Source organism: Homalodisca vitripennis, chromosome X, assembly GCF_021130785.1.
Source record: "Homalodisca vitripennis isolate AUS2020 chromosome X, UT_GWSS_2.1, whole genome shotgun sequence".
In the NCBI taxonomy this organism is placed as follows: Eukaryota; Metazoa; Arthropoda; class Insecta; order Hemiptera; family Cicadellidae; genus Homalodisca; species Homalodisca vitripennis.
Genome location: NC_060215.1, coordinates 129,381,846 through 129,408,776, shown reverse-complemented (window position 1 = coordinate 129,408,776; position 26,931 = coordinate 129,381,846). Strand labels below are relative to the sequence as shown.

At 34.3% G+C, this 26,931-nt stretch overlaps 1 protein-coding gene across 1 annotated transcript; it reads right to left on the bottom strand.

The window, feature by feature from the left end:
* Nucleotides 1–1,676: 1,676 nt before the first annotated feature.
* On the bottom strand, nt 1,677–26,719 carry LOC124369861 (ubiquitin thioesterase OTU1). The gene is made up of 4 exons (XM_046827990.1): nt 26,027–26,719; nt 16,358–16,504; nt 11,499–11,668; nt 1,677–3,118 (listed from the first exon to the last, which is right to left on the bottom strand). The coding sequence occupies exons 1-4, from the start codon at nt 26,433–26,435 to the stop codon at nt 2,897–2,899; spliced, it is 948 nt and encodes a 315-aa protein (XP_046683946.1). The 5' UTR covers nt 26,436–26,719; the 3' UTR covers nt 1,677–2,896.
* Nucleotides 26,720–26,931: the final 212 nt, after the last annotated feature.

Genomic DNA, 26,931 nt, shown 5'->3' with positions numbered 1-26,931 from the left:
ACAATAACTTACCAGTTGTAATGAGTGATATCCAAAAGGACCAGAAATGTTCCACGTGATCTCGATTTTCACACAGATCTATCTTTAAGCAACGTAATTGCCCGGACAGTGGTCCTGCACTGGTTTATAACACGTCAGAGGATGGTGTGGTACATAACTGTGGCATGTTTTCCACACAAAATGCACAGTAATATGAAAAATAACACGAATTCATGTGTACTGTATTTGTTTCACTGGCACTAACCGGACAGTAGTCTTGTATTTGCAGGCCATACTGAGGTAAGAGAAAGTAAGCATACTTCATATAAAACAGTGTTAAAAAAACAGTTCATATAAAACTCTGTTATTAACAAAATCTAAAAACTTCACTTCCAACTAAATTGTAAAACATTTTACAGAACTCTAAGCGGTTTTATTAGACCCACAAAAATTATTATTGATGCAATCTTAATCGGATATATGAAGCTCCATGACGTTATTTAGCAATTTAAGTAACCATTTTGTATGTCAATGTATTTTTAAATAATTTGTCGTTTTGCTTTTGTGATATACTGTTTGTTTACTTGATTCATTTTAATACATAATCTGTTCATTTCAGTAAACATAAACAAATGTATTCAGCAGTTTTTTATGCAAAATATTCCATGCTAACATTAACCCATTGCGGATCGTATTGTTTTGGCACGCGGGCACGAATTAATTTATGGTCAGCGTCAGCACAAACAGCAATGGTGCGCCACATCGTATCGCTCGCTGTTGTATATTAGAAAATTCAGCTATGAAGGTATTCGTTCAGATGGAACATGGGCCTACTGGGGTATCCGTGGTGTAGGAACGATAATACGCGAGCAAGGTTCCAGAGTGGCAGGGATGATGTCTGAATCATAGTCTAAATAAAGCAGCTCGGGTGAAGTGATTACAACATCCGGGCCATTGTCTAGACTAAACGCGCCAACATGTACGTCTGCGTCGTTTACTTCTGTGTCACTAACCTCAAAAGTATTATAATAACAACTAAGGAAAACACCCAATCAGAAGTGCTGAAAAGCAGAGAGTAAACTCATATGAATGATTTTTCAACTTCGACATACAGCTGCGATCTGTAGGATATTTATAAAACTTTTGAAAACTCTAAACGTAGACCGTTGTTAAACACTCTTAGTTGACAAGTGAAGACGATCGCCCAATCTATCAGACATTAATAGAACTATTTGGAGGGAAACTTAAAAGTAGACCGCTTTTGCGACCTGTGCTCGTCATCGTGCTGTTAGGCCCGGCCGCTGCGTGACGAGCCCAGCTCGTCAGTGATCCGCAATGGGTTAATGATATCTGATTTTATAACGTCTGAATGTCCAGTATGGTCTGTAAGGCCCTTATGGGACAAAGAATTTCATGTTGTGCAGAGTTTGTGTAACATGAAATTATCCATTACCACCTTGTACCACAATCTTAGATTAAAAAGTATCTCTAATGTTGTTATATTTACAAATAATCCATCGGTAATTATGTTTAAACAAAGGATCCATAGTTTGCTTGTATATCATTTGACATTTTGCTAAGACCAATATCCAGTGCTGCCACTGAGACTACTTTCATCTCAAACTTCTCATACATTCCCACTGTTCAGACTCCACCACATAAATTTCATGTAAGAGGTGTAAATAAAAATACTTGTGTTTTCATTGAAAAATTTATTTTAAAATATTCAACATACTATTTTAGTTTGTCATTTAGAGGACAAACTCTTATATTAAGCTGGGTATCCCTTGGGATACGCAATCACTTGATCTTTTGAGATCAGACTTATGTAATAAAAACAACAACTCAAAGATATGGTGCTTCACCCTAACTTTGGTACTACTAACTAAGAGTATTAATATAAATGAAAGCTTAAATGAAACATGGTGGTGGCTATAACATTGTTATTAACTATGAATTATGTTTGTATTAACTCTTTCATTTCACAAAATTTTGATTAACATTAAAATGAAACAAACATCAACAAAGTGGGTTTCATAGTGAGTAAAAGCCACATTCATAATTAACTTAGCACCATTGAAAATAAAGCTAGAAATAAATAAGGAACAATAGTAAGATTTAAGCAGACTGAGTTACTGGAATTTATGGAAGTTACATTAGATTAAATATAACTTATACAATACAAAGCTTTAAATTATGAAAATTTGAGGGCTCACATTTATGTGACAACAGAGTTAAGAGAAATTATTTTAGCTTAAATAGAAAACATTAAAGAATTGTGTACTATATAAAATGTCCTAGTTTACAAGCGCATGAGATCATTAACTTGGACATATACAGCATTAACCACTTGACTAATCATGGACACGTGCGACTTGTGTTTAACAATTCCATCTTTGGTATACACTTCTGTTCTCAATCTTATTGAAAAATATATTACTTCATAATCACTCAGATAGTTACAATACTTATTGTCAAGCTGTTTTCATTACAAAAAGTGTTTAAATATCAAACAAACAACAAACAAAAAATGCCCACAAAACCTAAAGCCAGAAATTAAAACTGCAAATATTTTTATCGGTTTCAACTATTTTCTTCAGAATGTTGCACACTTTCTTCTCTAAAATGCTGGCTATTTAAGTAAAAGGTATGCCATGTAAGTGTTCCATACAAACTATTATTTTTTTTACAAGGTAATCTTAACAAAAGTGGACTATTATGCATTACACGATGCAAAATATTACTCAAACTAAAAGAAAAAGTAAATGAAAGACTTTGTGGACATTTAAAAAAACTAAGAAAAAACTAATTAAAACTTGTGTCTACTTTTGCACACGAAAAACTTACTAAACAGAGCGTTTAACAAATATGTCTTTGGGTTTTCAAAAACATATATCAGAGGGAGCCTGAGAGTAGATCATCTTGAGACTTCGCCGAAGCTGCTGTGGCCAGTCTCCTTGGCATGTTTGAGGGCTTCGGTTTGCCCAACCAGATAGATACCACACTCGTTGCACTTGAGGCTGAACTTGTCCACGTCTGTGAACTGTCGGCTGGATTGAGCCTCCCGAGCGAGTGTTTCTGCTTCATGCAGGATTTTTTCGTCCGAAGTTGGAAATATAGTCTGAATAGTTCCAGTACTCTGAAATTTTAGCAAAATTTAGTATATTAGGTAGATTTGTTACTTCTTTGTGACAGGTGAGAAATAATATTATTCTAATTTAGGTTTTATGATATGATTCTAACTTTAGGGTAAAAAAATGTAGGTTGTTTAGGTTACAGTAAGTTAACACATTCGAGTCTACGCTCGAGCCGTTGTTTAATCACCTGGTCGGCGCTCGAGCGTGACTCGAGCACAGCTTTGCCGATTGACATACGGAGTTGCCCGAGTGATATTCGAGTGCCATCTACTGCATTTGAAAGCCAGCTTTGTTGGTTAGTTCAGAAAAATTCTGCTAGGCGCTACTACGTCATACCCGCTTGAGGCTTTTGTTTATCGACTGACGTGGCCTGGCGCGTTGTTAGTCTGTCTACGACAACAATCATAGAGAGGCGCGCGTTTCAAGAAACAATGGAAGAGGACAGTATATTAGCTGAATTAGAGTTAGATACGGGCTCTGATATTGTTGATGACACCGATGATGATCCGGATTTCAGCAGGTTCTACTGCAAGGACTGTAATGTGGCACTCTGCGTGCCTGACTGTTTCGAAGAGTATCACACTAAAAAGGATTTTGTGTGATTTTTTAGCATTTGAATTTTTTTGGCAATTAAAATTATTTGTAAACATGTATATAATAAATACCTTTAAAAAATTGAAATTACTTGTTTTATTTATTCAAAAGTTAGTTTTCAAGTAACACAAGACATGCGGGAGTTTTTATTTTTCTTCAAAAAAGGTAAGTTTTGAAATTAAAAAAAATTAATTACATCTTATAGGAATACAGTTTTACATATCAATTTAAAGACGAAAAATAGAACTTTCAAGAAAATATAATATCATATACATAATATTTAACAGTTTTCTAAAAAAAATCTGAAAACCCATTAACTTATGCAGACCAGGCTATAAAAACAGCAAATAGCGAGCCAGACTCCAATGTGTTAATGTAAAATATTCTTGTTAGCTTATATTAATTATTATGTTCCTATCCTATGAGTAATTAATTCACCAAGGGTTAGTCAACAATACACTGTAACAATTAATTATGTAAATGTGGAATAAATGACAACACATGTTACTAATAGTACTTGGTGAAATTTGTATAATTTACATTACAATTTTCTATCAGAGGACCATATTCAGTACCTCTTCAGAAATCAAGCTCTTTGTTGATTTAAGGTCTAAGAAGAGTCAACAAGGAAATTATAACAACCAAATAAGTTAATGAACATATATGCTATCTAGTGGAAAATGGTAGAAACACTTTCACGAAGTTTCCATTCCATAGAGTATCTAATCGTCTCAGTTTCTTTTCAGTTATAATTTCTCGCTGCTTCAATCTGTTTCAGAATATTAAAACAGTAAAAGCAATCAGCTAATCCTATTTCATATTTGTTTACATGTATTGCAAATTTTTACATAGTTGATGGACGTGATATTTATGGATTGCAAGTGATGATTAAGGAATACACATTTGTGCAAGTAGCGATTGTAAAAACAGGCGTAAGAAAAACTTTCAAATGAATTTTTGGCCGAGATTTTTATGAATGAAGAATGTGATGATAATTCCAATAATGACGAAAACGTTTGTACGGTTAAAGGCTGTGTTGCCCAGCAACAGTGCCAAGACAGCATGGATGACTGCAAGTGCGATATTATGTTATGCATCCAGGCTACTTTCACAACACGAAAAACTTATAAAAGTACATGTGTACACATTAAAAAGAACTCAAACAAATTTATTTATCCCCTTGACGAGAGTGGGATTGCGGTCATGCTCGATGGCAAGAGTTTGACTATTTGTCATAATTTTGCATAGGACAACCCTCAATTGCAACTAGTGCAACATTGAGCTAGTACAGAAGTTGTATGAGCAAACAGAAGACTAACGATTGCGAAATTACATTTGAGGTAAATTTATTACATGGTAGTATCCACAGCATTCTTTATGATAATTTGAACATGCTTCGAATTTGTTTGTGAATGGTTCCAAAGAGGATGACTGACGACCACAAAGAAAATCCCATATTAATGTCTGGCAAGTTAATGGATATGGGCGATACAGATATATTAACAAAAATATAATTGGTGACAAAACATGGTGTTATCTCTTTGACCCTTAAACAAAATATATCAGTCTTCTGCAAGGAAAACGAAAAAATCTTCAAGAAAAGAAAGATTTTGATGGGCAAAGGTTTTTTTACTACAAAGTTCACTATGAGTCCATTCCAGAGGGACAAACAGAGGTCAAAGAACTTTATGTGAGAGTTCTTAGGCTCTTAAGAGACGCCATCAGAGGAAACGCCCTGAAACAACGGTGGGAAACAATTTATTTTTGCTTAATGACAGCACATCTGCATATCAATCTTGGTTATTACGTAATTATCTAGCCCAGAACAGTGTTACTACGCTAGAACATCCGTCATACTAGCTTGACCTGGCACCAGCTGATTTCTTTCTATTTCTGTGGTTGAAAACATTGTTGAAGGGAAAACAATTTGCAGATGCTAAGGCTGTAAGGAAATTGCGACAAAAACAATTAAAGAACTTTCACAAAATCATTTCCAACAGTATTTTGAGCAGCTTAATGGGGTGCAAGTGTACTATTGCAGGAGAGTATTTATAGCTATTATTAACCCTTTGAGTGCCAAGTATTTATTGAGTGGGTATACTGAAAAGTGCCAGGTATTTTTCTAGTGGGTGTACCTAAAAGTGCCAGCCCTTTTTCAGGCATTTTGCAAGGTTTTAGTAAAAAATTCACAGTTTGATTATTTAATAAGCTATCAACATGATTCTTTTTGTATTTTTCTCTGAAAACTCTGTTTAATTAACATAAAATAACAAAGTTACCATAACACTAAATTTAGGAATACCAAAAATGGACTTTTCAAAAAAAATTCAAAAATATTTTTTAATTTCATTTTTCAACCAAATTATTATGACCAAAAAAATTCATATCCTTTTCTTAGTCCATATCACTGGAAAGTGTATGCAATTGTCTGTAAATCTTGAAAAATTTATATTATTATCTTCAATAACGAGTAAGTTATACAACTTTTAAGAAACTATTGTCACATTGTTTCTGGTAGCTATGGCTACCAAAAAAATGTTTTTATGTGAGTTTAATAATTTAAAGTTTGATCAGAAGTGTACTATAACAATTTATTTTGAAAAGAACGATTCTTCACAAACATTTCAATATGATATTATTTAAAAATATTAAAGGTTACAATTTTTAGTGACTTTTTCCCGAACGTCCAGTAAAATCGGATGTCGGCACTTTTCGGCCAACTTTTGTCGTCCGGTAAAATCGGACGTTGGCACTCAAAGGGTTAATAGCAGGCTGTTCATGTATTTTTTTTTAATTTATCTACTTTCCCATAGGGCAAACATTTGTTTCCTATTATTGTAATAAGAGAAAGTAGCTTTAACTCATTAGTTTGTATACCATATCAAATACCATATTTATTCAGAAGCGTATGATTTATGTTAAAGCTTAAACTAGGTTGATTAATTTTGCTAATAGAATTAATTCTATTTTCAACTATCAATATAACAGCTCTTGTTATATTTAGATCTGGAAGGAAGTAAAAACTGTTCTTTACATGGTAAAATGTTTTGAGAAAAATTGTATCCTTTTGTTCTATGAAACAATATTAAAAATCTAACAAAACATTAGTAACAAAGAAATATGACAATAACTCAACAGATCAGCTTTTTTATCTTTCTTACAAACTTGGGTTACTTCTAATAACAGAAATATTTGAACAGTATATCATACTGTTTAAATGCAAGTTAAATGTTAGATCAAAGTTAACCTGTTAAACAGTTTTGTTTGCATAACCCCAAATAACATTAAATTCTTCAAGAATTTAATTTACAAATTATCTATCATAATTATATAATTATTTTACTAATTCTGATTTATAAATTATTTGTCCTATTCTATCTTGTGAAACATAATTAATTAGTTCCTTGACTCTTATGTAAATTAACCCTTTGCACGCCAGCGTATTTTCCAAAAGTACTACCCAGAAACGCCAATGGCAGAAACGCCATCATTGCTTTACCATTATTTCGCTTATGAAATGCCCTTGTTCAGTTGGTAAATTGTAGTTGCATAAATGTAATTTAAACTTATAAAACAAATTAAAGTTTAGAAAAAAAAGTAAAATTTTCAAACAAAAAATTTTTTAGCACAAATAAGTGGTTTCAAAAAACATTTATGCTGATTTCCTGTTATATCCCAGTAAACTATATCTACCCCTTAACCTAATTACAACATTTCAAAAGCCTACCTTATATAGAAGTCCAGTTGTGATTTTTTTCACTAAATGTGACACGGGCACAATTTTTGTAAGTTGCATGGACGTTGTATGTAATGTTACACTATATTCACAAATCAATATTTGACACTATACTAAAATAAATCAGTACTTTGGGATTATACCAACCATGCCAGTATGAAGAACACAAAAACATAAATTTATAGAAACAAACATAAAGAACGAAAAAACAACTCTTTAATTACAAAATTACAAACTTACAAAGATTATCAATTGTTAATGGGGTCAGATTCGCTTAAACTTTTTTCAATGAACTTAGAACGTTATAAAACGATGTAGTTGAGTAACAGAACTAACATTCTATCAATCAACAAGCATTTCCAGGTATTGTGATCGGTATTGTTGTCGCTGTTATCTTTCTCGAGAATCCCGATTACGGCAGGCGCGCGTCATCACATGATTTGCACGGTACATAATCGCCTTTCCATTACAATTCAATTTTTATTTCTGATCAGCCCCTGTAGAATTTGATATTTTACTGATAGGTACTATCTCGAGGGATGTTTTTCTTTCGTTGACATCAGCGCGGGCTTCGGCAGCACCTTCGGCCGGAGACACTCGCATTTTGGGTGGCGGAGTGTGATCAAGAATAAAAACAAGTTTTGTGTGTTTTTTTCAATAAAGAGTTTAGTTTTTGTTTGGTAATGTTTGTTTTTGTTGAATTTTTGTGTTTGGAGAAATGTAGGGGTAAAACACGGAAGTACAACAAAGTGGCGCACCAGCTGAACGGGCGGTGAGACTCTGCAATCACGTTATCTACTAGACCGCTCGACTTTGACCTCTGTCTGAGGATGGGGAGGGGTTTGCGATAAGACAATTCCTGTTTTATATTGACGAAATATTGTTCTACGCTAATCTAGTAATCAGTAGAAGCTAAATGTCAACTGTCTGAGGATGGGGAGGGGTTTGCGATAAGACAATTCCTGTTTTATATTGACGAAATATTGTTCTACGCTAATCTAGTAATCAGTAGAAGCTAAATATCAACTGTCTGAGGATGGGGAGGGGTTTGCGATAAGACAATTCCTGTTTTATATTGACGAAATATTGTTCTACGCTAATCTAGTAATCAGTAGAAGCTAAATATCAAATAACAATTCATGTCTGCGTGTGGTTGGTATAATCCCAATGTACCAATAAATCTAATAAAAGGGGCATAATAAATGCCCAAACAACAAAAGTAATGAGAGAAATACAAACGTAAACAACGCAAAGCAACGCGAACGTAACCTCACTCTCGATTAAACAATCCAACAGCTGCGAAGCTCAAATACGACCAAACAAACAGTCCATAGAGGAATAAACTACTTTGTAGTTTCAAAGCAACTAATCGACTATCGATTAGTCAAAATTTCGCGGCAATCAGATAAACTATAAGAAAATTACAGGTGAAAAACGTGACGTACCTATATTATGGGCGTTGGCGATTTTCAGTTGAGTAGTCGACGGCCGTAATATAGGTACATTGGCGTGCAAAGGGTTAACACACATTCACACAGTAATACATTTTGATAGGTAGTTTACATCACCTCTTCCCCCTGAACTTTTCTCTTACTATGATAAATATATATATATAATATATATATATATATATATATATATATACATAGTGTCCCACGAAGAGGTTTAAACGTTTGATTTTACATTATTTGCACATAAACGTTGCACTGAACATTTTCAAACTCTACAGAATTAATAAAGTAGGTTTTAAAAATATTCTGTGAAAATTAAACCTCCCTAACAATTGTAGAAACAAAATGGTGTCATGTTGAAAATGTTACTATTTTGCTTCCTATAAAAATTCATTTCTTGAATTACCTGACTTGATTACTGTGTTGCAGTTTTAAAGAACAGCTGTTTAATAACACTCATTGTTGAAAACAGCTGTTTGATTGAAGAATATTGCTTGTGCTATAAAAATATAACCTAAACTCCTGCATTACAGTTTTTCTGATATTGAAGTTCAAGAAATGGCTTTAGGCAACATTAAAAAAGCAATTAGACAATTTCAGGTTGCCTACCCAGGAGATGAACCTTCTAGCAATCCAACAATAACTAAGTGGAAAAATCTTTTGTTCGAAACTGGAAGTGACGTAAAAAAGTACTCTAGAGGATCAAATGAGGAAAGAGAAGTAAGTACTAGTATGCACATCAATGCTCTGCTCTCCAGGTAAACCGAAATCACTACGGAAGGTTGAACTTGAAACTGGTGTTCCAAAGTCTTCAGTACAGAGAATAATTAAGAAATACAAAATTAAAATTTACAAAAGTCACCCTAGCCTATAATATTCTTGAAGATGATCCGGGCAGGAGAGTGGAATTTTGTGTTCGTATCATCAAGTTTATGATCTAGATCCTAATTGGCATATTGAAATTGATTTTCAGACAAGTCCACTTTCTATCGCAATGGTGCTGTAAATAGGCATAATTGTAATTATTACAACACCAGTAATCCACACATTCTGGAACAGAATCTACTCAAATCAAAAGGAATTACTGTTTGGGCAACTGTCAGTTGTAATGGGGTGCTATCTTACAACATTTCAGACAGTACAATGACTGGAAAAAGGTATGAACAGGTTTTAAATGAACCAGTCTTGCCTCATTTTACGGTTCCAGAAATGGATCAAGCAATCTTCTAACAAGATGGTGCTCCTCCTCATTTCGCAAATCCTGTCAAGCGATTACTAAATGATGTTGGACTGGTTGTGGAAGTGATCCTATAGATTGGCCACCCCTGATCCCCAGATTTAACTGTATGTGATTTCTTTCTATGGAGTTACTTAAAGAAACAAGTTTATACTCGTAGCTTCAATAATGATGAGGAATTAAAACAATCAATTGAAGAGGAACTTCTCCAGAGACCGCAGAATTTCTTTGTAAGAGTTTATGATTCATTTGTTAAGCTCTGTTATCAGTGTGTCGCTACGGTGGATTACAGTTCGAATAATTGTGGACTGTAATTGTAGGTTTTTTGATAGGCTATGTTCTAATTTTCTGATTGAAATGGTTTATTTCTCTAGAATATGACAATACATAATTTTACAAAACCAAAAATACTGTTTTTAAAGTATAGTATTTCAAAAAGCCACCATTTTGTTTCAACAATTGCTAGAGAGCTGAAATTTTCACAGAATATTTTAAAAACCTATTTAATGAATTGTGTAGATTTAGAAAATGTTCGGTGCATAAATGGGCAAGTAATATAAGATCAAACATTTAAACCTCTTCGTGGGACACCCGGTATATATACAAGATGTCCCATAAATCAATCGTAATATTCAAAGCGTGATAGACCAGCCAATGAATAACCCAAATAATAAAACATGACCCTAGCCCCCTAGCCGCTTAGTTTTCGAAATATTAAAACTTTTTTGGAAAGTACAGAAACAGCTACTTTAGATGAATACTTCATGCAGTACTACTTTAAAACTAGGACTTTTTTATTATGCTTATCTGTTCAACTGAAAAAAAGGTAAATGCCATCACTGTTAAATATCTCTCAGAATGATTATTATTGTGAATTAGTATTTATAATAATCAATGTGTAACAACATTTTGGAGTGATGCTATTATAAATTACATCAGTGATACAAATTTTATATCTTTTGATAAAGATTAATTTCATTTATTTACTTAAAAATATATCTCTAAAAATTAACTTGGAGTACTTAGGGTCAATCTAAACCAGCAAAGTGGATGGAACTTATATAAAACATTCAACAAAATGAAATTGGTTAAGTTCTAGTTCTAGTTTTTTTAGTTTGAAAATAAGTACCTAGTTTTGATTTCTTTAGTAGGCTGCACAAGCAATCGCTATAAAAGAACTTGTATTAGAATAGCAACTAAATGGTATAGAACAGCCGAGAGATAAAACCTAAATAAATATAGGTAATTGTTACAACTATACAACAATAATATATAAAAGATGCTAACAAATATTAAAGAAAAAAACAAATTTTAGGCGTTTTAATACTTAGGTCCCATGTGTACATATAGTTTGATGTACTAACCTCCAAAGGTTCCAAGTATAGAGGATCATAGTGAATTCCGTCAAAGATCAGGAACACTCTGTGGCTATAAGATTGATCTTCTCCAAAACGGTTTATGATGGCATTGATGGTATCAACCACTGCAATTTCCAATCCGTAGAACTTTGACAGGATGGCTAGCTCTATTGCACCTGATTAAATAAAAATATAAAATGAAACACCATTTTAAAACTCATTTGGTACTAGCATAGTATTTTAAGAGATTTATAGATACGACTGCACTTCTGGTAGCATAACTCTTAGATCTGTGCCATATTCAGCAGAGTATTATTAACCCTTTGGACGCCAACGCCCAAGGCTGCCACCCTACCCATCACGCTAGCGCCCGAACCAACTGTACTAGCCAAAACCGCCAGTCCTGTTTTGACGTTTTTGTAACCTATTACGCTTTGCTCTGTATTATCCTTAGTTTTTATGTTAATTGAATGATTATTTTTTTATTTGTAGGAAATTATATGCGCTATCGAATAGTGTTATTAAAAATAGCATTTAGAAGGGAACTACATTGTTTATGATGTGGTAATGCCTAACAAAAACATTTTTTTACATACAAATTTCACTTCAGGCCAAAATATCGGTACGAAAAAAAATATTTTTACGTATCGATGATATTTTTATTCGTTACAGATATTATATCTAAGACTGCTCACAAAAATTCAAAACTGAAAGTTGAAAAATAGTTTCACAAAAAATACTTTTAAAATTAGTGTTGATATTAGAAAAAATTTACTATAACTTGAATTAATTTTACAGTAGGAAATACGTTTGTACATACTTACATAGTATTAAAATGAGAGCATCTTCTCACTACTATAAGTCTATATCATAGAGTTTCGTCAGAAAAGTAAGAAAAATCTTTGTCAACAAAATAATTATTTACAAATATATATATATACATTTGTCCCCGTTACTTCTAACAGGGAAACACAATGGGTGGAAACTAAACTGAACAAAATTGATTACAGATAGTCTTATTTACTTCTAAAATATTCCTAAACAGTTTAAACAGACTTTTCAAGTTAAAAAATAACTTTTAAAAGAGGTTTTTCTCGAACGGCTGATAAATCGGACGTTGGCGCTTTTCGCCCGTACCTCGGCGGTCCGATCGATCGAAAGTTGGCGTTTTTCGACTAGACTTCGACAGTCCGATCAACCGGACGTTGGCGTCCAAAGGGTTAAAACATTGCTGATGCAAATCAATTACCATAACTTCCTGAAGGTACTTTGCCAAGATATTAAGGAGATGTATGACTACCACCTAAGAGATGCTGGGTAAAGATTCAGCCAGCTGAACAGAATTAGACATGTTAGTAATAGTTTTACTCATAAATGGTAGATGTTGGAGAAACCACCAGAGCCAAGAATAATGTTACTTAAAAGGATTACTGCCTATCGGTAACGTCGTCAAGAAAGAAACATGATCCTCAGAGGTCACCAGATCTCAGAGAAGGGCCAAACCATGTCTCTTTCGTACCAGCAAAACTGCAATAAAACGTATGATTGATCAACAAATAGGCCTCTTTGTTTTACTATCACTTTTAATAGAGGAATTTCCCCACCTCTGATCACACAATCAAGTACCTATATTGCAGTTCTGCCCATACACTTTTTACACAACTCCTAGACTTATGCATGCTCCCATTATCACATTCAAGAAATTATTCTGAGAATAATACACCTAGACAACAAAAACAGTATGGACTTGTGGGTAATTGTACTGCATCCAGATTTTATTTTGAAATTTTGAATTAGATATCTATCAAACTATTCTGGAGGGCACTAGAAATAATAAATTCTAATTCAGTTAGCTACCCAAAAATAATAATATAAAGTATGCTAATATGGAATACTCATATAGAGAATACTGTGTGTAATGTATAACAGTTTCGGATGGATGCCAGGTTATTGGAATTGCAACTTTAAACCAGTCTTGTGTAATATTATTCTGGGAGATTCATTTTTTGAAATTTATGTACCTCTGAGTTATGCTTAACCTGTTGGGGAGTACTGACGGCTATAACCGTCATCCTTCCTAGTGTATACTAGAGTAAGCAAAATTATCCTTAATGAACTCCAGGGAGTAAAGAAAAATTTTTGTTGTTTTCATTCAAAATGTATTGAAACCTTACAACATATCATAATAATGCATTTTTTGGATCTACAACTTGATAAATTCATACATCTTGTTTTTTTTTTTTTTAGAATTTTACAAACGTATGATAGTGTTCAAAACACGGGTACACACAAAGTGCTACTTCACATTTTGTGCACTCATAAGCAGTTTCTTTCCTTTTACGCTCACCCCGTGTTGTATTTGAACACACAAAGCAGCGTTTTAGCTTCCTTCGGCCATTTTCCCTTCCTGGTAGTGGGCGGGGGAAATGGCGACCTGACAAGCGTAGCGGCTGCTGGGCTCCGCCCAACGGACGCGTCACAGCTGCGGCCTCTTCTCTTGGTGCAACATGTGCTTCCAGTATCTGTCTGATAACGTTAATTCGGAAGTCCATGATGTGAACCTTAGCATTTGGGTTTTTTGATTCCATGTATAGCCTATAAATGGACGTGGCGCGAGAAAATGACAGAACATTTGGCGGCAAATCTGTGATTATGTATTCCGTCACTAGGAGCCAGCACCGTACAGCAATAATTACTTTGAACATTTCACAGTCGAAATAGTATGTAAGAACGCCACTAGAGTGCATAAACAGTTGCAATATTGATTGTTTTAGCAACCCCGTCATGGACGGTCATAACCTCTTTTGGGATCAAACGGCTATAACCGTCTGGTACTCTTTTGGAACAACTTTCAGCTACTCCTCAACAGGTTAAAATTGGTGGTAGGCCTGAGTCGGGTTTGTTAAAATAATTATGTTTGTTTAGATACACTACATTTTAAAAATACGAAAACGGTATAATTTACTTTGTTTATTATTGATGGTACAGGTTTTCAGAGGCTTGTAATTCTTCAAAAAGTCCACACACACACACACACACTCACACACACAAAATAAAACAGTCACAACACTAAAACAGTTTGTCATATTTTAGTTATTTTTTGCTTGTTTAAGTAAATCACTATTAGCTGCAAGGCTACTACAATGAAAATGAAGCAGTGCACTCATTTATTACAGAAGATATTTGTAACTAAACTTTCAAATGCTAATTAAACTAGGCTACAATCATTTTAATGGTAATAACGAAATGTGGTAAAGCTGACAATTTGTGTATTGTGTGTAAATATAATAATCAGTAGCTTTCTGAAAAGTCTTCTGTGAACTTGACGAATTATAATATATTCATGGGAACATTTCAGGCCTACTTATTTTGGTGAAAATGCTATTTTAGAATAGATTTAAAGGTGGCCATAACTGCAATTGTAAACCTATTTGGATTTTATAATAAGGTTTGGTTGAAAAGGGGTTTAAGATTGAATATGTTATAATTGTTTAATAGGCTAATTAATTAGTTTAACAATTTTCAGTGTTTCCCACATTTATTACAGCATAAAAAATACAAACATGAACTTCTTAGACAAATAATAAAGACAGCCTTTGCTAAACATCGCTTGGGGTAATTTTCTACCCTGACACTATAGTCTATGTGGCCTACCAGGTACTGGTTGGGGCCATAAACCTTGTGTTATATTAAATTTAATACTTATTACACCTAAATAACAAAGTAGGCCGACAGGCCATAGGTTCTAGTAAATGACTGAGATAAAGTCATATCCGTGGAGAAAGTCTTCAGATCTTAGTACTGTATGTAGTATGTATCCACTCCTAAGAGTCCAAGAGCTGATTTGCATACAACCAATGGCTCTAATCTCTCAACCTGAGTAATGGTTTAAGCACACAACCAGTTTTTGTTTAAATCAATAGAGAAATTTTCCCTAAGGACATTAGCCACGCTAGTTTTGGTGGAGGCTGAAATAGGTTTGTCAAAAGGGTTAAAAATATGAAATGATAATTTTTTACTCGGATCAAATTTTTCTTAACTTGATACGTTTCAAACTAACCGCCAAGTACATAAATAAATATTAAATAAGATCAGCTCCACGTTCTGAGTAGCTGCCTTGTCAAGTGCTCTATTCCAAGCTGTACATCATATATTCCTGATAGCACCAAGAGAACGGTCAGGAACAATTTCAGTAAGATTCTTATTTAGAAATTGAATATCTTTGCTTTGCAGCCATTGGCTCTTCCCTCATTATCAAACTCAACCTATCCAGAATTCATACTTTCCTAAAGTCCTAGATTGTTGAAATATGAAAATATTCTTTCTGTTGTAACAATGGGTGTATGCGATAATTTTGAATGTCTACCTCAATCGGTTATTAAGATATCAGGAGGAGAGACTATGGACAATCAGACTCTATTTTTCCATGACCTGACAACTTCGTTTATTCTAAGTTAAGCAAAATACTTCAAATATGTCCACTCTTATTCTGGTTAGGCTTATTCTTTGTGTATAAATCGCATGCCATCCAAGCTCTACATGGAGGACATACCATGTAATCTGATAACATAGTCTGATCATATTTAAAACTGTATTCATAGTTCGCAAGTCCCTCTAGAATACAGATCTATAGATAAATCACACCAGCAACCTGGCATGTCTTAGAATATTTTTGGCCTACATAATATTGTTACATATCACCAAAACAATGCAGCCTAATTCCTTCACAAGCAACACACAGATATTTACTAAATTCATTTTTTAACTCAGAATATCTTGAAGAGAATATTTAAAGTAAATATCTCAAAATATATTTACTATGCGAGTACAATAAAATAAAATAAGTGGCTAAATGTTTATCTTACCTCCCCATGATTCAGGTTTCTTGATCCAATTACAATATTCAGCATTTGGGCGTCCAAGGAATGCCTCATTGTACTTGTCTGGGTCACTTGCCAGTTCCCCAGCTATCACTTGGCGCATGTAGGCCCCAACGGATATATCCACTTGGCCTGTTCAATCATAAAAAACTATTACACAGGAAAGAGGCGCTTTATTCTTCCAAAATAATCACAAGATAGAAAAATGAGGGGATTTTATCCACGTTACTAGATATTAATCAAAACAAGTTACTTAATACTGTGAAAGTAATATACAGATTTTAATAAAAATGTTCTTAACACGTTCACGACGACGGCAATTTTACGTGTTGTTACATATTGAGCATTCATATATAACACAAAATCTTCAAAATAGGCGTAAACGTTGTTTTCTATAAAACCATTCTATAATGCATAAATAATGCATTTTAGGTTGAAAAACAATGATAGAATGTATATGAATAAGTTAAAACCAGTGTGTCACCGGTGGCACACGACGCCTATACATTGCCCTTCGCTTCAATGGGCGTCGTGTGTCACCGGTGACACACAGTTTTACTGAACCTAACCTACTCTATGCTACGATCAGCTGGCGGTTGGCGAGCCACATCACTACTTTCCCGCGTTTTTACTTGTTGTTGTTCTCTTCCGCGCAATCATCAAGCTAACCTAGTCACTCGCTTGCGGCTGCTCTGTTCTCTTACGTCTTCACGACAGCTTGTGTTCTGTTTATCACAATTAGCTCAGTGCTACTATTGTGGTGTTTTATATTGTGTATATTAGTTGTTATTGTGCAATTTGAATCTTAGCTTGGGAGATGGATGACAGTGACATTGAGAACGCTTTGGACGATTTTGATATAAGTGAACTAAGTGATTTTGAGTACTCAGGAAGTGAATATGTACCTTCGTCTATCTGCTCTGACGACAGCAGGGCAGAATCTGTAGATGATATGAGTGATGTGGAAGATAACCCGCTACCTGTAAGTAATCAACAGCTTGTAAACATTGACATTGTAGCTAATCCTCAGCCCCCCCACCAGATTGTAAATAATTTACATGCTGAAAATAATCTACAAAATGATCATCACCCCAATAATAGGCCTCAACGACAAACTGAGATTGTAAGAGTTTGGGGAGAATGCACAGAAACTGTTAGGCAGTTTCCATTTACTGGAATATCTGGCTTACAGCTCAATGTTGATGTTTCTGATCCTATGTTGGTTTTTGAACAGTTTCTAAATAACGATGTACTGGACCTTATTGTGACGGAAACAAACAAGTTTGCAGATCAGTTTTTGACCAATAACGATGTAAGCCGAAGGTCTATGATGCGTCACTGGCTTCCAGTTGACAGACACCAAATAAGGCAGTTCTTAGGTATTGTTATGATAATGGGTATGTGTCCTTTACCCCACATGAGATTATACTGGTCATGTAAAGATATTTACAAAAAAGACCTGATCAAAAATACAATGAACAGGGACAGGTTCGAGAGTATTTTAAAGTGCCTTCATTTTAACAACAATGATGTTGTTGATACAGTTGAACCTAGGCTCTCTAAAATAAAGGAGCTAACCAATTTACTGAACACTTTGTTCAAAAACATATATGTTCCTGGGGAAGAAGTCGTCATTGACGAGTCGATGGTGCCTTGGAGGGGAAGACTGATCTTCCGCCAGTATAACCCTCAAAAATCCCATAAATATGGAATAAAACTTTATAAAATATGCACAACATCTGGCTACACACAAAAAGTCAAAGTATATGCAGGAAAAAGTGATGATACGGCCAACGTTGGTCATGCACAAAAAGTTGTGATACATTTGATGGAAGATTTGCTGAATAGTGGCCGTACCTTATTTTGCGATAATTTCTACAACAGTGTTCCTCTTGCTGAACAATTACTAAGCAAGAAAACCTATGTATGTGGAACACTGAGACAATATCGACGAGGTAATCCCAAAGAGTTGTGTGCTGAAAAAATAAGGAAAGGGAATGTGCATGCAAAAGAGAATGAGTTTGGGGTTAAAGTAATTAGTTGGAAAGACAAACGAAGAGTTCTGATGGTGAGCACTCGTCCAGAAGATGTCGATAACCTTATACCAACAGGAAGGCGCAACCGAAGAGGTGAGGAAGTACGGAAACCATCAGCTGTACTTGCTTATAATGCTGCAAAGAAAGGTGTAGATTATTCTGACCAAATGTCTGCATACTACACGTCTCTAAGAAAAAGTACAAAATGGTACAAGAAGGTAGCAATCGAGCTTCTGTTGGGTACATGTGTGGTCAACGCTTATGTAATATTCAACGAACATCGGCAGAAAAAAATAGAAATGTTACATTTCAGAGAATCACTGGTAAAGTCACTTATAGCACCAGCCGCAGCACCTCAGCAACCTGTTCGGAGGAGACCATCACAGAACCACAAATTTTTGCAGAGACCAGGACCAGCACGATCATCACGAAAACGATGCCTGCCGTGCTACGAGAAAATGAGCAGTGAAAGGGGAGCAAAAGAAGCACGAAAAAACTCTAAGCGGGTTGTAACTTATTGCAGTGGGTGCCCAAATGAACCTACCATGTGCCTTGAATGTTACAATGCGAAACATATGTAATTTTATATATCAAACATAAAATGTTGTAGTTGTTTTCTTCATAGTTTTGTCAACAGTGTGATTGGTTATTATACACATTTTTATTAATACTACTGAGACTTTACGTACATTTTTACCTCCCAACCACAATCACTTTATATATGAGAAAACACCATGCTAACTTTTATTTTAACCGTATTTATTAAAACAAACATTATTATGATAGGCGTTGAACATAAAACATGGCCTTAAACTCTGGCGTAAGTTAACAATTCATCATAACAACGTATAGCGATAGTGCGTCACCCGTGCCACACTCCGCCCAGTTGTAACCTATAGAGTGCGTCACCGGTGACACACGCCGGCATTCTGAACGAAGCAGCGTGTGTCACCGGTGACGCACGTCGTCGTGAACGTGTTAAGTATGTCAAATAATGTCTAGGATTAATTATCAGCAAACACAAGAACTTCTTCTTAAAACACTCAATGTGAAGACGAACTGCCTGCAATTGCTCAGTATGAGTGATATGAGTTAGGAAGCAGGACTCACTCTCTGGACTTTTTTGTTGTTGCTTTTTCTCTACGAGCTACTAACTTTACAGCACTCTAAAATTCCTCTATAGACTTGGAAACCTGGTTCCTCTAACCATGACCTCTTCTATTATAGAATATACCACTTGGAAGGAATGCTTCTCTCCAGTGATAAACCTAACCATAATCCAAATGTTAGTACGTACATTTTGCAACACTATACAACACACCAATATTGTTGTTTTGCTTTTGGTTGCAATTGCATGGGGCATACTTACCCTAGATAACACACTATCCTTGAAAGGCATCAAGACAGCTGCAGGGAAGTCTGCAGTGAACTAAGAATACTGTAATACCTCTCTACATACTCCAAACAATTGTACATTCTGTTACAACAGACTAGAACTGGACACCATCACTGTTACAACACAAGAAATAGACACCACTTGATCTCACAGCACACCACCTATCATCGTACGAAAAGAAACCATACAAGGAAGCAGCCTAATTCAACGCCCTCCAAAACTCTTTGAAGAAAACCCCAGCAGAACATTTGAAGAAATCTCTTACAGTTTGACTTCTTCAGTGGCCCTTATACATTCATTGATAGAATGAAGTTCACATTCAGGAATTCCAGAACCGGAGAACACTCTTCCTATAAATTTAAAAATATAAACCAAGTATTATTTATTGTACTTCATTCCTGAACTGACGAAAATTCTAAACTTGATGTTTATGAATAATGCCATTCATAACTTTTGTTTATATTTAATGGCATCAAACCCTGCATGTATTGTCGCGTATTTTATATTTCGCTAAATAGAAATGGTTTCTTGTGAATGTTATATATTGCTTGCTATTTTCTTAACACTTTTGTTCATATATTATTATAATGGCATCAAAATTTTCATGTATTGTAGCATGTTTTATATTTTGCTAAATGGAAATGGTTTCTTGAGATTTTTTTTATATATCAATGAACATAGGCTACGCTAATCTTTATTTTTTCTTTCATATTTTATTTGCTCATATGCATATTTATGTCTCAGTAGTATATAAGTAACTCTATAATTTATACCCTACTTTAATTAAGTTTTTTTTACGGATCCACCTTCATGTTGCACTTGTTTATGAACTATATTGCTGTTGTAATTTTTCTTTTTATTCACGATATTGATGTTATTTGGCACTTGTTTTGCTTATTTTTGCTTTTGTTTGCTTTAGCATGTATGCATGTAAACTATTTATGTAAGTTGTTTTTATCAAGCCTCTTGTATTTTCATAATACCTATATCAAATGTGAAATGGTGTATACCGTATGTAAATAAATAAATAAATAAAGAGCATTGTCTATTGTTTATTACTGTTATTATGTTGTCCACATTATCATCTGTCATTGTTATTTATATATTTTCTTCACATCATTCACAAATTTATATTAAATTTGCTTAATATTGTTATCTCTCAAATGTTTCATTACTGTTAACACTTGCACTGTCAGTAAAATTTGTCCAAGCGACAGATTGTTTTTGGTACCTCATACGTTGCCTCATATTTATTATCATATATAAAAAATATAAAATAAGTATATACCATTTTATTCAGAAATTAAGTAACATTTTTTGTAAGTAATAAATAAATACACAAATATATATTAATAAAAGGATTTCACAAACTTTGTGGGTGATAGTATTCAACATTTAAAATAAAAAGTGTCCTATAAACATATGTTGAGAGATGTCACACTGAGTCACTAGCCACCATTTTATATTTTTATGACAAATTATTATTTCCAAAACTAGTAAAGGTAAAGATACCCAAATTTGGCACATAGGTAGGATTAGATAAAAGGAAAATTCAAAAAAATAATTGTTATTTTCTTTAATATGAACAAAATGCCACCTGTTAAAAATCTGTTATAGTTAAATAACAAAAAAACCAGTTATAAAAAATTCACTAGATACCATCTTATTTTAAAATTATTATTAAAGTTCCAAGGATTCTTTTTTCAATGAAATCCGTAAATGTATAGTATGTGTGCACAACATGTCACAGTTGAGAGGCATCAGCTGTTTGTTCCTCCCGGCTTGTGCAAACATATCTTTAAAATGGTTGTGCTGCATTACTGTAGTACTCAAATATGACAAAAACCAATTTTATTACACTTTAGAAAGCCTGAACACTTTGTAAAAATGACTAGTAGTCTTATGGGTTGACGACAGTAATGCCTCTGACCATCAGCGTAGCCCACAGAACCACCTTTACTGCTGCCAGCGTTAATAGAGACAAACAAAAAACATACCTTGGGATGGTAGCCTACTGATGCTTGAGAGTTTAAAATATTATAAATTTGATTATTCTACATATTCCTCTAGATCGATGGGCTATATAGGTTATAGTCTAAATTTGAAACATGTTATTAACTATTGACTTGCAACCACCTACAAATTCTTTGTGGAAATGGAAATATAGACTAATATTTATGAAAGTGATAAAAGTGGTCTTATATTGTCTAAGTTAATATGGCTAAATTAAACATTATCTATTCATTATCAAGTCCATTAAAAATGGGGGTCATATCTCCTAAAGGAAATTTTTTTTATACATTTTTATTTTAATGGAAAAAGTACAAGAATATTTGTAATCCAAAACCTCTTGTCACATTATTTGGCTGGGTTTACTGTAACTGCTACAGAATATTTGCTGTTTTTTCAAAAGGAAAATGCAAATTACATATAAAAAACATAAAAAAACAATTAAATTTTGGAAAGAGCGAAATTTGTAATTTTAATCTTGTAAAAGGTATAGTAGTTGAACTGGCTAACAGTAATACTTCCGCCCATCAGCACGGGTTGTGCCAGCACCAACGATATTTACTGGTGATGACGAACAAAAAACATCCCTCAAGATAGTACCAATCAATAAAATATAAAATTTCACAAGACTGATCACTTTGAGTGCTGATCACTGAACGTTTGAGTACTAAAATATTACAAACTCACCTTAACCACATTATTCTACATAGCAGGGCAATGACTGACAATGTACTCTTCTATAGAAATCCACACAAAAATTTAATTCACATTAGAAACGGTGAATACAGTTCACCATGGAGGTAAAATCTGTGGCTAAAATGATGAAACACAGATAAAAGTATCGAAAAACTCTGAAACTGTCTTCAAATGCAGTTGTAAGTCCCAATCTTTCTGCACAAATCTCGCATTAATGTTGACAGCCTTGTTATCCCCTCCTCTAATACCTACCCCTCTTTACATTGTTATCCTCTCCCACCCAGAAATTCCAATTTGTACCGGTTCCCTAGATCGATGAACTAATTGAGACATAATCTAAAATTAAACACTTCACTAATCATTGTTGTGCAGTATGTGGTTTGCGACCGCCTACAAGTTCTTTTTGGAAATGAAAGTGCATTATTTTAAGTAATTGTAAAAAGTGGTTTTAGATCATTCTAGGTAACGTGGATATAAGGTCAACATTAACCAAAAACATTTTGGTGGGGTGTTTTTTTTTTAATAGCCCACATACGTTTTAGACAAAATTAGTTCAAAATCGGATTAATTTTATAAAAGGAGAGTAATTGTACCTTTGGGACGTAGTCAATCTCTATCTCTCTAAGCTCTCTCTTTCTTCCTTGCTTAGTATTTATATGGTTTTGTTTGTTGTCTAGTATTAAGTAGGTCTACTTGAACCCCCACACTCCTTGGCATGTCTAGTCAAAGGTATTTAAGCTCCCTAAGTAAGTAGAGGAATTAAAAAAATGTTTGTTTCCCCAAAATAAACATAAAAAGACGTTTTATAAAAATTTTGTCAAACTTGGACAACTTTAATAAAAGGGAGAGCAAGGTCCCTCTCTCTCTTAAGGGCAGGCGTTCTGGACGTAGTCAACATTAACTTTTAATAACCTCCTCTGTACTTGCATAATTGTACAATTTAATTTCTGAGGAACTAGTCCTCCACACCCCCTTACCATGTCTTTTCATGGGGTTTTCATGTTCCCCACAGTAAATTGGGAGGTTAAAAAAATATTCGCTTTGTTTTTCCAAAAATAGACATTGAAACACTAGTTTTATAAAACATTTTGTCAAAACCGGACAACTTTTATAAAAGGGGAGTCATGGTAACCCCAAAAAAGGGCCTTTTGGAACATACTCAACATGGGACTCCAGTTTCGTTTTAATGGAACTAGTACAAGTACCCCACACCCCTTACCATTACTTTCATGAGGTTTTTAACACTACCCAAACTTGTAAAACCGTTGATGAAATGCACCAGAGTGTTGACTGAACATCATATAACAGCTGCACTCCACTCATTGTTCTTGGCTTCCTGTTATCGACCAAAACTGGTTTTTCTGGCTATTGACCACCATTTTGGACTTTACACTAGCCGGTTTGACAAGGTTGTGACTAATAAGAGTTTATTTAGTTGAAATAGTGATTGTATCAGTATTTGCAGTAAATTCTTTTCAGTTAATATAGATATCTAACCCAGATGATGAACGTCTTATCAATTGGTCAGTGGCATTATAAAACATGTACTGTATGCAATTTGGTGTGGAAGTACAGAAATTTATATTCAGTGTTCTAAGGGTTAAACTTTCTAAAGTAAGTTAGAGGGTTAAAAATTTGGTCGAAATCGGACAACTTTTACAAAAGTGGGGTCAGGCCTCAAGCCTTTTCAAGTATTTATGAGGTTTTTGAGCCCTCCAAAGTTAAGTTGAAAGATTAATAAACTTTCAATTAGTTTTTCCAAAAAATAAACATTGAAACACATCTTTTAAAAGAAAGTTGGTCAAAATCAGACAACTTTTATAATGGGGAGGGGAGTCATGGACCTCCCTCCACTGTACGGAGAGAAGAGTCTGAGCTTTAAAAGTATGCACGTAACATATTTACTATTGGCCATAGGAACACACTTGTGAAATTTCAATAAACTGGATAGTGGGAAACGAGCTAACACTCAGGACCTGAGGGTCTCCAAAATAACTGTAAAAATTGTGTTTGTGTACATTTCTTAATATGAATAGTTAATATCGTGCTAACACAAATGCCTCTGAGGGAGGGATGGTTTACTTTATCATCACACTAACGGCAACAAACTGAAAACAAACTAAAGACAGTACCTATATCAAAGAACAAAAGTGTAATGAATTTGATAACGAATGCCTTCTGCAAGCTAGGAAAAAAAACTAAAGAGCAAAAATTTTTAATTTTGTATCTTAGCCTACCTCAATATTAGTTTCCTAATTTAAAACCAACAAACAGTTATACAACGAACTCACACTCTCATTCTTTAAAACAAGGCAATTAATTTAAATAATAACAATTTATTTCATCAAAATCTTACACCGCTCACACATCCATCATTTAAACACATAGGCCTAGCCTACATAATTTTTCTCATAAAATGACAGTGTTAGAGTTGAACTCATGATAGGCCTAGTTGTGTAATGGAAGTCATTGGTAAAATCCAACAACATTCCACAATGCTACTGACTACAAATAACTCAAATAAGCTATCTTTTGCAGATAATGCAGAAATATGGTGCTTGTGAAACAAAGAAGACACATTATACGTCACTGTTCTTGCCGCCATTAGTCAATAACGAAACATATGATTTGAATTTTGAATTTATTCACAAACACGTTTTTACTATGAATAAACTTGAACAATGATGTTGAATTGAATTAAGATTTTAGCTTTAAAAATGTTACTATAGAGAAACTATTTTTTTATATGTAAAAGAAACAAAGTTTTTTTTTAATCGTATAAAATAACTAAACTGTATTAAAGTACTCTTGAGCTCTCATTACAAACTGGGCAACTTGGATTAAAAGGAGCTAGGGCCTAGCTCCTTTTCTTGCAGCCATTTAAAACATTGCTCAGTATTTATAAAAACATTTTGAACCACTATCTGTACATTCATCGCCATTGTTCATGTCGTTGTCCAAAATAAACGAAATAACAACAGCTGGTAATGACGTCACTAGTCTAAATAAGAAAGCTGGCAATGATTAATGAAGAATATCTATAGGTCAAATGTTGTATTTGATAGTATCGATTATCTAATATCGCTAATTATCATCCGATTGTTTTGGTGGCCACCTATTATACTGTAGCCTGAACGGGCTAACTGTAATGCCTCTCACCATCAGCACAGACTTGCTACCCCGCAATGACGACAATGTACGAAAAACATCCCTTGATATTGCACTGATCAATAAAATATATAAAATAGAGGGTCTGATCACGAATGCTTGAGAGCTAAAAAAACACAAGACAATAGCCTATTTACAGGAAGAGCAAGTACTAACGAGCCACACCGACAAGTAGCGTATGAGTGCTACCGCTGCAAGCGCTAATGACTTGACTCTGACCAGCTCAATGCATGCCAAATGGCCATACATAGGCCTAGCCTAACTTCCCGATCATAAATGTGCCTCATATGGGCCTAATGAAAGACTAAAAAGACAGCTATAGCCTATAACAATAAACACTGAGTTTACCTCGCAATGTAAATCCAAGACTAGTGAAGAGACAAGAGTTGTCTGCTGGCACAACTTTCTTGAGAAGTACTCCTGGAACATCTAGGTCCACTGAAGTGTGTCTTCTCATTTCATCTGCCAAAGCAGATGCAGATTCAGTGCACAGTGATTGTGATGCTGGTGAAACAGGCTTTTCTTCTATTATAAGTGTATCACCAGAATGAATGTTAATTTCCCCCAAAGTTTTTTCGTCCTCACTGAGGTCCAGTGGTTTAGGAGGGAATCCACCAAGCACATGTAAGCGATCTTCAACTATTCTGGTAATCTTGGCAAGTTCTTGTTTCAAAACTCTAATGGTCGTTGATTCTTGAACAGTACTAAGCACAGCTTGTCCTTTCTTATATTTTATTTTTAAAACGAAACTTGCCATTTTTGTATCACGAATGAATCAAAGCCTATAATGGAACAAATTACAGATGGGCAGAATACGAACTATAACAGTTTCCCAAACCTGAAGTGTGATACACTAATTGACTCCCGTTAACACAATTCACAGTATAGAAAAATAAGAAACAAATAGTCACGGGAACAATTTAACATTAAGTATACAGTCACTGAAATAACTTAACGAACCACCACTTTTGTGTTTATGTTGAACTGAACTGTCTCTGTATTCCGTTTCAGAGTTCAGAAGCAGATTCGAATTCTCTAACAAAGCAGCAGATAGTACTAACATAATCCAAAGCCACACAAACAAAATAATACTTTTTCTGGTTTCATATTCAGCAGGTTTTTTAAGTTGACAAAAGTATTTGCAATTTAATCGTAAAAACATTTTTGCTAATTAGTAAATGAAAGACGCAAATAATTGGTTTTCCATAAAATAATATATAATGAATAGCCCAGTCAGTAAAGATTGTTGAATG

Coding starts and splice junctions, on each gene's coding strand:
- LOC124369861 (XM_046827990.1), bottom strand. CDS start 26,435: ATGGCAAGTTTCGTTTTAAAAATAAAATATAAGAAAGGACAAGCTGTG. Junction 16,505..26,026: donor TCTTGGATTTACATTGCGAG/GTAAACTCAGTG, acceptor ATGATTGAACAG/GCCAAGTGGATATATCCGTT. Junction 3,119..11,498: donor TATACTTGGAACCTTTGGAG/GTTAGTACATCA, acceptor CTAAAATTTCAG/AGTACTGGAACTATTCAGAC.